Source organism: Parus major, chromosome 14, assembly GCF_001522545.3.
Source record: "Parus major isolate Abel chromosome 14, Parus_major1.1, whole genome shotgun sequence".
NCBI lineage: Eukaryota > Metazoa > Chordata > Aves > Passeriformes > Paridae > Parus > Parus major.
Window position 1 is genome coordinate 7017368 of NC_031783.1, and position 16209 is coordinate 7033576.

The following is a 16209-nucleotide window of genomic DNA, read 5'->3' on the forward strand; positions in this document are numbered from 1 at the left end:
GTGTAGCTTGGTTCTGACAGAAACAGGAACTGTGTGGGCCTTGGTCCGTGCCCGCCACAGGGCCCACAGCCATGAGCAGGGCAGGACAGGCCGAGCTAGGGGCCCTGACAGCACTGACACACTGGATATTTGCTTTTTCTGCATAACTTTTCTTTTTCAGAGAGTAGTTGCTGGTGATATCTAAACTTGGGAGCACGTTTAAACACTGGGGAAACCTGACGAGAACAACCCATGAAGAAACAAAAGAAGGCTGCCGATGTTTTTAGACACGGTGTTACTTCAGTTCGCAGGTTAGGAACAAGCTGAAAATGTAATGTATGATGTAATCTATTACTTTATTAGAATTCATTTAAAAGCCAGCGCATCTTCGGGGCAGGTTCCACCCGAAGCTGCCCCCTGCACATGGCGGTGCCGGGAACCTCCCCGCAGCATCCCCCGCTGCCAGGGCTCGCCCCGGAGACTCCTGACCACCGCTCCCCGCCGCCCCCTCACACCGGCCCACAGCCTCCAGCGCGGCCACAGCGACCGCAGCGCCCGGGCCCGCGAGGCCTCTCGGGGCCTCCCGCCCGCGCCAGGCGCCGCCCCCGGCGGAGGCGGTGCCGCCCCCTCGACGCCCGGGCCCGGCGGTGGCAGCGGCCGCGCGGGCCGGGGCGATGGCGGCGGCGCTGGGGGATGCGTTCCTGACAGCCCGCGGCAGGACTCTGACCGCCTTCCGCCCAGGTATGGGGAGCGCCGGCCGAGCCGCGCCATCGCCTGCCGGCTCTTCCCCGCCGCGCTGCCGGGCGGGAGGGGCGTGCGGAGGGAGGCCCTGGGGTTCCCTGGCGGCGGGAGGAGCTGCCGCCGGGGAAAGGGAGGCGTGGAGCGCCGAGGCCTGGGCCGTCTGCCGGCGAGTCCGTGGGGAGCGGGGGGCACCGGGCGGCCGCAGCGCGGACGGACGCGGGGCTGTGGCCGCCTCGCTGTCCCTGCTGTGCCGGGGCGCGCCCGGAGTTTGTCCCCACGCTCCGTCTCCCGTGAAGGTGCCAGTATTTCTAGCAGTGGGTTCGTTTTAAAATCTTTGTCCGTGCTGCTGAACGGGAAAACTGCTGCGAAACTCTTGGTACCAGCACTGAGCTGTCCTGTGTTTGTACCTGTAGGGGTGACCTAACAGGTTACCGTTGGGTCACTGTTCATGGTGCTCAAACGAAAGGCAGCCGTAGAGTGGTTCATAACTTGGTAAGATGCTTCTTTCCCTGGGGTGCTCAGCCTCGGTGAGGCTGGGAGTCCGCGGCGCAGGTGCTTCCCTGGCCCTTCCCCGCTGTGCAGAAGCGGCAGTGCGAACCCTGGGTTGCAGCCAGCCAAGGCAGACGTGCTTCCACACCTGCCAGGTGGATAGCGGGACGAGGCCGAACCAAAGGTGGCAGCCGCCTGTAACAGCTGGTTCTTGCTTGTGGCTAGGCACAGAGGAGCACGTTGAACATCTCAGTGTATGCACCTGTCTGTAAAATCCTCCCAAGGATGGAGGTTCTACAGTGTGCCAGGGTTTTTCAGGGACACAGGTGTGTTAGGAAAGCATTTCCTATGGCCATGTATAGAAGGTCTTCTATTTCTCTGTATTTGTGAATTTCAAATTGTATTGGTTTGGTGAGGTTAGCAAGGCTATACCATCCCAACAATTTTGTGGTCTTTTCTTGGGTTGCACTGGAAATATTTGGCTTTGCTTGTTGCCAAATAAAGAAAAATCACCGACTCAGAGCATGTGAAGTATATGTATACAGCCATTCTGGCAACCTATTAATTGCAGATGGTCTGGTTGGCTTGGAACAGAATGCCTAGCATTTGCTGAGGGGACAGATGGCAGACAAGCCATCTAGTTAAATCAACTGTATAGTGAAATTTTTACAAAAGGAGTGTTCAACAGTGTAAAAATTTCTGAATAAAAACTGTATCTAACTCCTTGAAAATTTCCTTAAACATGGAGGAAAATATAATTTGGGAATCTGTTTTCCAGGTATGTTTCTTTCTCCTCAAGTGTCCTTGTTTGGAATTCTTTAATTATTAGTTAGGACTTTTCTTACCAGTTGGTTGCTTTTAATCTTGTTCAGGATTTATTAGGCTATCATAGTCCAGCTACCATCTTTGGGTGCAATATTTTTTGTAAATAATTCACTTGGGTCTTTCTTAAGAGGCTAAAGTTCAACACAACGTTTTAATAACTAAATGATTAGAAAAAAAAAAAGAGAACCATGGGCTGATAAAACTGAGGCAAAAATTCACGTGGTTTAAGATAAAAATCAGTTAACTGTTTTGTTGCTTTTCTCAGTCTTAAGGTTTCACTCCTGTTAAACATTATTTTATCCATATAAAGCATTTACCGCCACTACTGTGGCTTGGCACACTGTTTCCTTTCAAAATTTGAAAGCCACTATTGAGAGCTAAATTTGCTTTTTTTCTTACTGCCCTTTCTGCAATGTTCCTCTTCCACACCCTCTTTCCTCCTGGTAATTTGTTCAGTCTGCTTTTACATAACATAACCTGTAACTTACTCTAATTTGCCCTTGATGTGGGACATGTGAATTAAGAGCTTGAGGTGAGGGATTGAAATTATCCATATAATCAATGAGGCACCGTAGTAAATAGTGTATAAATGCCCTACCTTCTTGGCAAGGGACCTTTGTATGGTTTGGCATTACTTTCTAAAATAAATTATCTCTTTTCTACCCATGTGAAATTTTGCTTCAACTGTCTACTCCTTCTATTAGTATTTGAGTGAAGAAACAGGACCATATGTTTGGGTAAGTGCTGTCTTCACCACTTCTCTCCAGAAGTCAAGGGGTTATTTTGCTTTGGTTTGTTTTGTTGGGTTTTTTTTATTTTTTTGGTCCCAAGTATGTCAGTAGCATGCTGTGCAAAGAATTTCTGTGAAAGTGGTAGAACGCTTTTTTCAAGTAACTAAACAAGTGATAGTCCTGTCAGTTTAACTGGTTGAGAAGTGTCTGTTTGAACCTGTCTTTTGCTAGTTTTAGTTGACGGTTCCAAAACCTTTATGTGGAACCAGAGAATAACCAGTGTTGCATCTTCACAGTCTCAGTTCCACATGTGATTTTGTGTTCCTCTATCATGCCTCCCTTATCAGTCTTTTACATACACTCAAAGTCTATTCAGCTACTTCTCATATTTTCATTTTGCTTTGTTCTCTATTCTTTTTCAATCTCTCAAGGATTTTTTGCCATATTTGAATGTTGAGCTGACTTCTTGGTAGCACTTGGTAAAACTCATTTGAAGTTGGTGCTGTTTTTCCCATGTGCATTATGATGCAGTTTTTTCCGTGAAGTTCATCCTTTTTTTGAATAGTCACTGCATAGGAAGTCTCTCCTCAGCTCTTCACAACCAGGCCTGATTCTAATGCTGCCAAATGGCTTAATTTTAGCAAATTCCACTCCCTCTCTGTTCAGCTGCTCAGATTGGTTTGAGTTTGTTGAACAGTGTATAGGTCCCAGTACAGATCAGGTGGGATCTGGGTGCCTTGTCCATTTCTGTTTTTCTTACCAGTTTTCTATGCATGCAAGGACTTAATGTTGTATTTCCAGAGATCTTGGCTTCCCTAAGAGTCTTTGGTGAGTAACTGTTGAGTTACATCCCTCTTGGAGATGGGATCAAGTGGATCTCCCTTGTCCCTGTAAAACTGTTGATTATGCTTTCTGAAGAATCAATAAATGCAGGAACTACTGTCTTGGTTAGCATTTCTGTGACTTCTCTGTAGAGATGCCTTTTGCAGTCAGTTGTTACCAGATTGCTCAGGAAACCCCTTTAAATGTAGATTCAGTAGTGGCCACCTCCCTGTTCCTTTGGTGCAAAGGCAGTTTTAAGGATAACTCCTCAGAAGTTCACTGGTTTTCACTTTTGAGGAGTTCTATGGATTCCATCTAATCTGAGTGATTTTGTTAGTGTCTATGCCTATTTGTTAAATCATCTACTGGTATTTTGATTTGAGGCAGATCTGATGTGCTGTCTGTCAGGAGGAATTATCACATTAGATCTTCACATATTCCCTCACAATACATGTGGATACAAAAATGTACCATGTTTTTCTTCTTTTTAGTCTTTATTTTTGGGTGCATCTTGCATGTCTGGAACACCTGTTAACCGTAGTGGGTGTCTGGCAGGCTACCTGATCCTAATTTCCCTACAAAGTGCTTTATCAGTTCTCAGATTTTGGCTGTTTCCAGTTCTTCACTTTTTTTTAGCTTGACTTCTTGGACTTCAGTATATAAAATCTCTCCAGTGTATAAAATCTTTACTGTTTTTTTTTTTATTATTATTAATCTGAATGCTTTAGCTTTTCAAAGGACACTGTCCTGCTCTTACTAGCCTCCTTATGGCTGTTACTTAAGTAGTTCAGGCAGTCTAGATTCTTTTTGGTCGTTCTGAAGTCCTTAGTAAATGCTGTGCATATGGTCTGAGCCTCTGGGATACTGTCTTTGAATAGTTTCCATGCTGCCTTCAAGGATTTTTGCACTTTTTAAAAGCATCATAATTATATATAATTCGCCTTCCTTTGAAATTAAATACAACCGCAGATGATTTCTTGCTTTCAGAAGAGCGTTGGATCTTGGCATATTATGATTACTGTTCTAGAGCTCTTCAACAGTAATATTTTTGAGCACTGATCAGAACTGCTTCCCAGCTTGCATATTCCATTCCCAGTACTGTCTCCAACTCTCATATGAATTAGGGAAATTTTTATGTGGGTTTTGAGAAACTTTCTGTGACTTCACCTTGTCATTATGCAAGCCACCCCCCTTCACACCTACAGTTCTGGGCTGTAAAGTTTTTGTAATGAGTTTACATGTTAAATTTGGGAGTGGGCATAAGGCATGACTAGAATTTAGCTTCTGTAGCCCTCAGTACAAATAAACTGTATCTGAGGGGGCATTTCTTACCTTGATAGTTATCTAAGAAGTTTAAAAGTATGTCTCTTGATAACAGCACTGTCTCATTTATTTGAGAAACCATATTCTGTCATTTAGTGTTTCTACTGACAGTATTTTTGTAATACATAGTTTCTAGAATAATTACTCTTTAAAAGGTTTTATTTTCTCTCTGTAAATGTATTTTAATACCTGTTTTGAAGGTTTGTTTTTTTCCCCTGGTACTTAAAATTGCATAACTCATGACAGGTTGCCTTGGTCATTCAGCAGAACCTTCAATAGTCATATCTTTGGTAGACTCCCAGGTACACATGGGAAAAAGCAGCTGAAAGATATGCACATTTCTTTAGACTGAAATATTTTGTACTTAGACATAGAAAAATGATGAGTTTTCTGAGCTATATCTATTGATAATATTTTAATATTAACAAGGAATTATTAAGAATGTTTCCTTTATTGGTTTTCAAGTTACTTCAGGACTGAGAGTGATGGAAACAAATTGTAGCTGTTCGTGTTGTCTATGGTGTACGCATACTTGCTTCACTTAAGGGATTCAATTTTCCTTCCTGCGTAGAGCTTTGGAAAACCAAGGTTTTGCTTCTATTTCAATTTTACCCAGAAAAAGAATCACTAGAGCACTTTGTAGGCAAAGACAACTAAGGGCAGGGAACCACGTTCCCATTTCCTCTGATTTTCTGAGAAGTGGTATTGATTCTCCTGTCAAACCCAACATGACAATGAGGTCATTTTTGTATTTGTTACTGCCCATGATGGACTGAGCAGGCACTGGAGATACATCCATGTCCAAACTGCTCTGACACAGTAATGTCTAAATAGAGGTTATGGACAGGAGTAACTTCCCATAACTAATTTGTTTCCATTAAATTCTGCAGAGTCTAGAGGAAGAACACCAATATACCGTTGAACCCAACCAATGTACTTAGAAAAATTATAAAAAATCCAACCAGGAAAATACTGGAAATTGTACCAGTACTACATGCCTGTCAGAGGCCAGTGGGTTTTATGAGCAGTCTCAAAAGATGTGTTTGTGATCCTTGGAGATGGGGAAGGAAAAGAGAGGCGAAACTAGGAAAAGCAAAAGGGGAAGAAATGAAGGCACAGCAAGAGATTAGCTACTGTCCTTTAGAAGCTGTGAGATTCAGCTGAAATCCCACCTAAGTCCTTGAAGTGTCTTTTTGCCTGTGATCACAATACATGGCTGAGGTTTTCTCTGGTGAGTTGCTGCTGACTTCTTCGGTCCTTCACAGAATTAATCCTTAGATAAAATTAGAAGCTGGAACTGTTTTTTCAGCCAATGCAACTAAAAATTGATCCTCTGTCTGTACTTTGGCATGCATGGGAGCAGAAAAAGAGTAGGAAACTATTGAAACTGAGGCATAACAACATGTTCAGAAGTTGGACTTCTGTGGTGATCAGCTGTGCTTTTAAGGAGGTCTGGGACCAAAGCTGATTTGAAATAGGAGTTTTCTGTTGATTGGTATGTAAGAGCAACTCCACAGACATAGTTTGTCCTTCAGAAATGAAAACCATATATACATCAGTTTATTGGAGAAGTCTGTCAACTTTGTTCTGCATTTGTGATTTCTTATTGTTATGGTAAACTCTGAAAATTGCAAACAGCTTCAATGTCTATAGGGATGAAGAGCCAATTTTCAGGCATTCTCAGTTTCATTCAATTTTGTGATGGAAGCAAGAAGACAGAAAAAAATTATTAATTGAATCCTAATCTTCTATTGTTTTGCCTAGCATGCACTTCATCTAATATAACTATATAGCTCATCTAAAGGTTTTAAAATTCAAACTCCCAGTGAGAAGGATGCATTTATTGTTATTCCCATAGAAATAATGATAGCCATTGTACACTTTATTTAACTGATAACTTCAGAATAGCAGCTGGGACCTGGATCATGACTAGAGGATGGCTGCAGAAGCAGCTGTTGTCCCTCCCACCATTTGTGTCCAGTGGTGTGTGTTAGTTTCCCTCTGCTAGACTTGGGCAGACCTGCAGCATGGGAGCAGAATGGTCTCTGAGTCCTGCTCTTGAGATCCAGTGCAAAGACCAGAGGAGGGGTTCAAACAGGGCTTGTGGGGCCTCACTTACAGGGCAGGCAAGGTTCATTTGCTTGCCCACAGTACCTGTTCTGTGGGTGCCAACAAGCAGCTGGTGAGGGAGAAAGGGAGGGTTCAGAATAATAATCGGAACAGGTTCCGTTGATAAACCATTTCATGGTAAGGCAGAAGACTTCTGGATCCAACTTTGGTAGTGGGAGATGCTTTTCCCAGCTGTTTCTTGTTGCCACCCTCTTACTATATTGTTGGAAGAGCACTCATGAACACATAGTCCCGGGGTTTTCAGCAGAATTAGTGAAATTGCACTAGTAACAGCACTTGAAACTTTAGCTGGACTGGTGTCATGGCATGCACAGATGAGGAGAAACTTGGAAAAGCAATTCTGAAGACACACCAGTGAGGGCACTTCAAGAATTACATCCTGGGTGAGCTGAATTCAAAACAGACTTCAGATTGCCAGGTGCAAGTTTGCACCAGTGGCGGTGTACTTGCACAACTGTCACCATGATATTCTGCTTTTATATTTATAGTACTTCACAGTATTTAAAGCACATTCCTGGCTTTAAGGAAAAAGTTAAGTTGTAAGTCCAAACAGTGTCGTAACATTATTTTCTTCCCATACACTTTGGTTTCATGGAAAACAAAATCAGTGAGTACCAATTGGTAAGTAATAAGCTAATGGAATTTGGTTTAAGTACTAGGGTTGTTTTTTGTGTTTTTGGTTGGGGTGATCAAATAACAAGACAAAGGTAGAAAATATTTATTCAACCTTACTGTTATTTTTATAACTATTTGATGAGTTGTTGAATACCACAGAAATAGCTATTGACTGAATTACTTGACTAAGACCAGTTAATTAAACTAACATTTTAAGTAAATGGTATTTATGTAGCCCTGATTCCTGGCTGTCTTCTGATATCCCTGCTTCACTTTCTTCATTTTATCTTTTTCTTTCCTACAGGAGAATATAGCATATACCTTTGCATCATTTTCAGTTCCTTTCTTTTTTCACCTCCTATCTCCTTCCTTTTCTCCCCACTCTTCACCACCTCCACCCCTGCATCTTCTGTTTCTCCTTTCTTCTGCCATTTCTTGATTCTGTCTGTGTACTGAACTTCTCTTTTGAAAATCATCTTATCAGTCTCTCTCTTTGCCTCACATGACCATCACTCACCCACTCAAACCAGAGCATCTGTGCACAGTCTTAGAAACATTCAGGTACTTAAAACCTAGAGTGTTACTGCACTGGCATGAATATAAGTCAGGAAAATAAAATATCCCTGAAACATATATTAGAATAACCCCTAGTCTGGTTTTCCCACCTGCTCCCTGACCGTGCATTGTCTGCTTCCTTGTGTATGTTCAAGTGTTCTATCCAAAGCTCCCTGTTCCTTGGGACCTGAGCCAGCCCTGCTGTCTGGGCCACCCAGCCAGGACTGCTCCAGGTGCTCCAGCTGTCTGTGGCTGCCACCCACCATTGCTGGGGCTCTGAAAGGATAACACAGTCTGTCCATACTTGAAATACAGTCTTTAAAAATGCTAGCTCTTTTTTCTTAGTCTCTGTAAAAATAAATAAATGTAACTATATTTTACTTAGGCTACTATGGTAAAAATACTGGCTTCAGAATAAAAAATACAAACAAGTAGATTTTGCCCAGCCTTGATTTATCAGTACTGTCTGTCAAGCTGCTGGAAGAGGGACTGGTATTAGTAGTCCTGCCATATTCAAAGGTTTGATTTTTTTCTCCACTTAATGAATAAATTGTGATACTTCTCCAAACCAAGTTCCTGTTTCAGACATTCCCTTTTTTCATTTTTTATTGTTTTGTAGAGAGTGAAAAGGGTTTCTGATGCAAGCTTCCTTAACTGACTTTTTTGCTATAGCTTTCCACCTATAAAAACTGTAAGTTGATATCTCTGCACAAACAGTGCCTTTACTGCATCATGTAAGCTGCTTTTATGGCAATTGTATTTTTTCATGCAAGTCATAAAATAAAAACCTAAATTACTTTATGGCATTCAACTGGTTCCATAAGGCTTCTACTGCAAACTCATGGATAGATGGATCCTTTCACTTCTCTGAACAGTTGCATAACTCGAAGAATAAATTTTATTTCAGAATTAAAAGCCAATGAGTGGCTAGAATTTTGTGTCTTTAAAATACATGATTATTATTTAGAGTAAGTCAGTGCTAGTATATAAATAATTTTGTTTAGAAATTAAATGTTAGTTTAACTAAAGTGCAGAAGCTTTCATTTCGCAAAATGATCTGATACCATAGCAACAGATGACAATTACAAGCAGCTTCTGGGAGTTGCCAACATTCCTCATCCCTCACTCCAGCCTATCCATATCCATGGTGCAAGAGATGAATTCTGAGTTCTGTTTTCTAACCTTGCTTGAAAGAGACACACTCCCCTTCTTGAAAAGTGTGAAACTTCAGTTCTAGAGCTTGTGGAAGGAAATCAAAAGTACATCCATGTGTTGGACATGCTACTTCTCCACTGTTACTAGAAGACTAGTTTTGCCTCAAAATGAATTTCAGATCAGACTGACATGATATGAGAGTATATTTATGGATTATATTTTAATTTTAAATCATTTTTATCTTTTCTTTTTAGATTCAGCTATAGATCAGTAGTAGTCAGTGAGTTTTCAACAGTTTAAATGCTGTTTAAAAACCTCCAACAGCAGTAAATGTATTAAGTCAAACAGAGCTGTCAAAATTAAAATATTCAGGTTGCAAATGAATGCATATAGACAGCTGGAGAAACCACAGTGTATTTGTGTTTATACTTCAATTCCAGCTTGAGACAAGTGTAGGCTACCCATTTTTGTTTTAAATTTGTAGCCAACTTGTTTTATTTTCCCAGTGTTGAGATTTCTTTCTGCCAAATGGGCTTGTAGTCATATATATCACCCTTTATTTGTTGTACTGGGTATTACAATACTGAGAAAGAAGTATACAAAAAATGGTACCAGTACAGATTCAGTCCTATCCTCTGCCTACGTTGACTCAATCAATGGAAATTTGTTTCTGAGTGCTCACCTATGTGTTGTAGGTCTTGGGAGCAATTGTGGCAGCAGTAAATTTGGATTTTTTTTTGGATAGTTGCTGATGATTCTGATGTTGCTAGGTTTAGTGTTTGGTGGCCTTGGGTCCTGTTGAGTAGCTTCAGTTCTGACTGCAAAGAATGTGCTACATCCAACTTTACTGTAAAGCTATGAGAACAAAAAACATCTAAGTCCTTAATAATTTAAGAAAAAGTCTACTAGAACCATAAAATGTGAAACTTGTGTATGTTTTAACTTGTTAATTAAAGAAGCAATAATTGGAATCTTAAAAGAGTCAGCTGAAATCTAATGTTACACACTTGTGCTGTGTTGTAGTCTCGTAATTTCCAGCACTATTTGCTGAATTCTTCACATATTTCTCCTCTAATCAGTCTGTAATTACTATGTGGTATAATTAGATTAATATACTTTCATTTATTACAACTACATGTTAGAGGAAAAATTTGTACTTCTCCCCTTGTATTTGTCCTATATGAATGAGTACAGAATTCTGTACTTACGTTAAAGCAGTCTCAACCTACTGAGGTGAAGAACAATCAATTTAATGATGTGTGGAAGCTTTCATTCTCTTTTAGTCTCTACTAGGTGTTTTTTTTCCTCCTTTTTCTTCTTAGATGCTGAGTACCAATGGAAGGGGCCCTTCTACTTCATCCAAGGAGCAGATCCTCAGTTTGGACTGATGAAAGCTTGGACACATGGAGACACTAACAATGGAGATGATGAATGGGAAGAAGAAATTAAATTAGCAGAGCAAGCAGTGCAGGCTGTTAACAAACTAAGCCCTAAACCCAAGTTCTTTGTGCTGTGTGGAGACCTTGTCCATGGAATGCCAGGTAAGGCAATTAAAAGTGTAGAATGGAGATAGTAAATCAATTTTTTTTTATATATATTTCAGATTGGCAATAAGGCTAATTTAATTACTTCAAAATAGTCTTTCATAAGTAACATTAGTATTAGGTCCTATTTTGATGTTTTGCAGGAAAAAAACTATGATTTGTAGATGATTCTTGAGATATTATTCTGATTTCTTCATCTGACTTCCTGTAGCATTCATCTTAAGGCTGCTTTCATTAATTAATTGTTTTCAGTACAAAATTTTCTTTGAAATAAAAGTCTGTCTTCTAAACAGATTGCTTTGAGATGACAAAGAGGGGCTCTATCTAGGGGGAAACTAATACCAAGAAAATGGCAAAAAATAGATATGTCATTTTGAGTACCTAATGTGAGTAAGGCTCAGAGAATTCTCTAGATTTCTAGTGCTTAATAAATTAAAACACTTAAGTTTTTAAAATGCTAAAGGTCAGTGAGTTCAAGCTCTAGCAACTCTGTCCTGTGGCTGTGGGACTCGAGTGCAGTGTGTTCCTTTGTACACTGAGAGGAAGAACAACAAACTACCAGAAAGATGAATTACAAGAAAGAGAAGTACTTTTCTTAGAAGTGAAATTAGAAGTGGTGTAACTTGCTGAGGAGTGGTCTGGAAATCAGATGTAAGCACAGTGCTTCACATTTTTTAGCCCTGATAAGCAGCAGAGCTGCAGAAAGCCCTGTCTCTGTCACTGCCAGCACTGCAATCCACCCAGGGAGCCTGCAAACATCCTGTGCCTTGTGTTCCACTCTGCTTCACACTCCACCTGCACCTGAGGAGCTGCTTCCCAGCCCTTGCTCACGCAGCAGGGCTTCAAACACATTGGAGACCTTTCACTAATTCCTTCAGTGTCCCACAGTGTTAATTTTAAGACTTTAGCTGTCAAATTGATTGACAGTATTTATAGACTTTCTTTTGATCAGGACGCAGTTTTGCTGAAAGAGTGGGAAAGTGTCAAAACCAACAGATTTAAGCTTGATTGAATCTACTGTGTAACACCTCAATAGCTTGATCACAAAGTATGCCATGATGCAGTTTTATTGGCTTACGTGCTTCCATTAATTTTGGAGTCATCTTCCAATAGCAGATTTCTAATAAATGTTTTGATTAGGACTTCTAATTTGTGTAGGTGTTCCAAATATTTTTGTTTCAGTATCCCTTGTAAGAGGAAAAAAAGTCAGGACAAATAGTGAGTGTTACACATCCTGTTGAAAAGGATCTTTCGCTTAAAAAAATTTAAATAATCCTGGAGGCTAAGTTAGTTTCTTTTTACCTGGGTTTTTCTCAAATACTCATAAAACAGTGCAAAGTTCTGAGTACTTTTGTCTCTTGACTTGAAACAACAAGGGCTTCTCTGTTGGTAGAGTTTAAGTGTGAACTAGAGCCAACAGTCTTCTGACTTCCACTGGGCACTTAATGGCTGGATACAGTAAGTATTATTTGTGGTACTTATTGTATTGGGTTTGATTGGGTTTTTTTTTTCCCTAGCAGTGGTTCTCCGTAGTCATTATTGTTCCTTTTGCCAGTGTATGTCTCAGACTTGGTTATGTTTTAAATACAAACCTGTCAGGGCTTTGCAAAACATTAGCATTATTCATTTTGCTAACAGACGTGAAAGAAGCTGAGTGGATTGTACTGGTGAGATCACCTGCATTGTGTGATGGATGTGCTGTGCCTTGTATAAATATTTGAAGCTGCCTTGTGCAATTTCCAAGAAATTGCAAGGAAGAGCATTTCATTACTCAGTAAACTTAAGGGTCTTTTCCAAGCTAAATGATTCAGTGATTCTGTGATTACCTCACTTGAGCCACCATATTTTAACTTCTCTAATAATTTCTTGGTGATTGAAATTATGTTAATAGTTTTCAAGCCTGCGTTATCATGTAGTTATATAAAGTGGTTAAGGAAATGCACTATTAGAAGGAATTGTAGAATATTCAGCTGGAACAATTACTTCATTATTGCCTTTGTGTTTATACAAATGCTTGCTCTGCCATGTGTTGATAAACATATAAGTACAATTTAACCATTAAGTTGTACATAAAAGTATAATTTTACTGCCCTCTGTCTTTCTGTCTAAAGTGATGATAGAAATAACAGTGACTGTGGTGCAGATACCTGTGGATCAGCAGTCTTGGGCTAGTTGCCTGACAGGACAGGGAGATTATACAGCTTTTTAATGAGTGCCTGTCAGTAAAAAACAAGTGGGCAATACAGATCTTCCTCTCCTCTTAAAACATTTTATCATGGAGTAATAATGGTAAAGTTTTTGATGGACTGTTTTAAAGCATGCATTGCAGCCATTTAGCTGAACCAGTGTTGAAGACTTTTGCAGAGGAACTCCAAGAAATCTCAGAATTCCAACAGCTCGAAGTGATGAACAGAATCCTGATCAGCTGGGAAGCAATCAGGCACAGCACTTGGAATCCATTACAGATGTCATTAGAGCAACGAAGTAATCATATCTTGATATTTAGCTGCTGATTAAAAGTAGTTTGTACTCTGAATATTATTTCCAGAAGTTTTTCTTGATTACATAATCAAGAATAGGATATCTATTCTTGGTAACACTAATATTGTGGTACAATCACATCAAGAATTTTAAGTGATACCTTATAGTGCAACTATGTACTGAATATAATTTCTGTGAGCTCAGTGCATACACTTGGACACACCATAACCATGAAGGACTTCCTAATGAAGGCATTTGTGTGCATTAAGTATAATGTAATTTAGTATGACAAAAATGGTAATCTATAAAATATTGCTGCTCAGATTATGTGTTTATTTGATTACATTTTTCTAAAACTCTGAAAATTTATTTCTAAAAATGTTACTGTTCTCATATAAAGTTGGAACCTTCTGTTTGGTTTTAGGAAAATTTCCCATATTGTTTCATTACCAATACACCCCAAGCCTAATGGTCCATCTTGTTCTCCAGTCATCCAGAATGCAACATCCCAGCTCCACAGCCCTTTGATGATTATAGAGCAGTGCCTCACAGTGACATCACCCAGCACTCTCAGTACTCTTGGATTCATCCTGTGAGTCCCATGGGGTCGCCTGGCTTGAAACTTTCTGTGAGATGCTGCTTCCATCCCTGGTGTTTCCTGTGCTCCTTTAGCTCTGGGAGAGCATTTCAGTGCAGGGAGGCAAAAGAAGCTCTGAGTAACTGTCACTTGTCATTGCCTCACACAGCAGTGGGCTGTATTTTCTTTATTGTTTTATTGCTAAAGTAGCAGTAGAAGCTTTTGCTGCTCTGCTAGTTGCAGCCCTCAGAGCACTTTTCCTGACAGCAGCCCTGCATACCCAGGTACTTTTTCAGTATTCTTCCTTTCAAGTATGTCTTTGGTTCCAACTCCCTTTTATATTCTTTTTTCATTGGTTCTTAGGCATGAGTTCCTCATTTACCCACATCATTCTCCTTATAGCCTACATTCTTCTCTCTCCCCCTTCCATCCCTGAGTATCCAGAAGGATCATTCTTGTGTTTGTAGGAGCTTGTCTTTGAATACTTGTCAACCCTCTCAAACTCTTGCTTTCAGAACAGCCTTACATAGGATCCTGTAGCTGATCCCTGAATAAGCCAATCTGCTGTCCAGATGTGCTCTCTGCCTTTCCTGCCCCAGCTTGGAAGCTGCTACAGCCAAGGCTGCCAGGATTAGCATGTCCCCAGCACTCCTGTGTTGTGAGTAGTAGGACCAGGAGAGCCAGGCCCTGGTTGGCCTGTCTGTGTCAAGGGATTGTCCCAGACTGCCTCCTGGGTCCCAGATCTCCTGGATTGCTGTCAGCAGGAGTCAGGGAGCTTAGTATCCCATGAGAGCCAGGGCAAGCTAGAGACTTTTTCAAGTTACTCGTAGGAGACTTAATCCATTATTTTGTCCTTTTTGGGTAGTCTGTAGGAAAATCCCACCTTTAGTGTCTGAGTTCTTCCCTGATCCCTGAACTCAAGTTCAATGAGGCTGATGTCTGTTCCATAGAATAGTGCCCTCCAAACATGGGGCAAACTCCTCCACCCTGTTTTTTACCTGTCCTTCCTGTTTCAGTTTAACATGAGGATTGTGCTTCCTTCTCCATCCCATGCCTTTAGTGTAGATTGGTGTCTGGGAAACAGCATCAGCATTTCAACACCTTTTGTTACAGCAGCAGAGAATTCAGCTGTTAGCAGCCAAGGTCACCCTGCTGAAGCCACTGAGAAACACTGACTGTGAAGCTGAGAATCCAGCAACTATTTTTAAGTGGCCAAATTCCTTCCAAGGAAACTGTTTAACTGCTTTTTTTTAATGATGCTACTGCTATCAGTAACTTGATAGTGTTCTAGTCAGGAAAGTTACTCATGGGATATATTTAGTCCAGGTGTTTAATTTTTTTTCAGTAATTGTTCTGGTTAAACAGGTTAAAGAACAAGACAGCAAGTCTTTAGCAAACTTACTTAGCTCTGACTGTAATAAAATGTAGCTATTTAGAGATTAAATGAAATGAGACTTACCTAATAATGTGTAGAATCACAAAAAAACTGATGGAACTTGATTAAGCTTGATCTGTTAGCAGTGTGATAATAGATCAGTGAGCAAGTAATGTTTATGCTTGCAGTTTTAAATTCATTTGTGTATATTTTAATTTCTAGAAATAAAAATCACTGGAATTGACTATTATGGCACTTCAAATACACTGTGAACACTTATACTAATTCTTTTAGTTAATATGAAGGTATAATATATACACATTCCCCACCCAGGTCATGCATGCTCTATAATCTCACATCAGCCTTTTCTGTCAATTAAGCCCAAGTAGTGACATTCTTCTATTTTTTTCTACCTTTGTTTAATATTATTAAATTGTTTAATTAAGGGTTTTCAAATAATTACTTATAACATGTTCCACTATTTGTGCTTTTATAAATGTATCTTTTCTAGGTGGAACAAGCTAAAGTATCTGATTGAAACAATCAGCTTTACAGAGCAGTAATATTTAGTCATGTTTTCTTAGTGGCCCTTGGTGTGCTTGCTGTGTCTCTCACCCTCTTTGCTGGGCCATACTTGGATTATAAGATCTTCCAGGACTGTGTCTGTTACATATTTTCATGTTTTTACTGTGCCATCTATATGTGTTTCAGGCTGTGAGCCCAGGCATGTGTTGTTACTGTGAATAGTTTAAACAGGAGGTGACAGAAAAGGCCCTGACAATAGAAAAGCTGAAAACAGAGGTGCCCAAACTGTACACAGCTCATTGCTGATGTGTTCGTGGTTATTGAGGCACTGCAGCCTTGAGA

The 16209-nt window shown here is 40.4% G+C and overlaps 1 protein-coding gene across 2 annotated transcripts in view; it reads left to right on the plus strand.

The window, feature by feature from the left end:
- Window positions 1–241: 241 nt before the first annotated feature.
- The window catches only part of CPPED1 (calcineurin like phosphoesterase domain containing 1), a 39899-nt gene continuing 23931 nt past the window's right edge, over window positions 242–16209 (plus strand). The window contains exons 1-2 of one of the 2 annotated variants that reach the window (XM_015642445.2): window positions 242–290; window positions 10688–10906. In XM_015642445.2, the coding sequence (XP_015497931.1) occupies window positions 257–290; window positions 10688–10906 (253 nt within the window). In that variant the 5' untranslated portion in view covers window positions 242–256. Of the gene's footprint in view, window positions 291–598; window positions 721–10687; window positions 10907–16209 lie in introns of those variants that run through there. The other variant, XM_015642444.3, reaches the window with a different exon arrangement.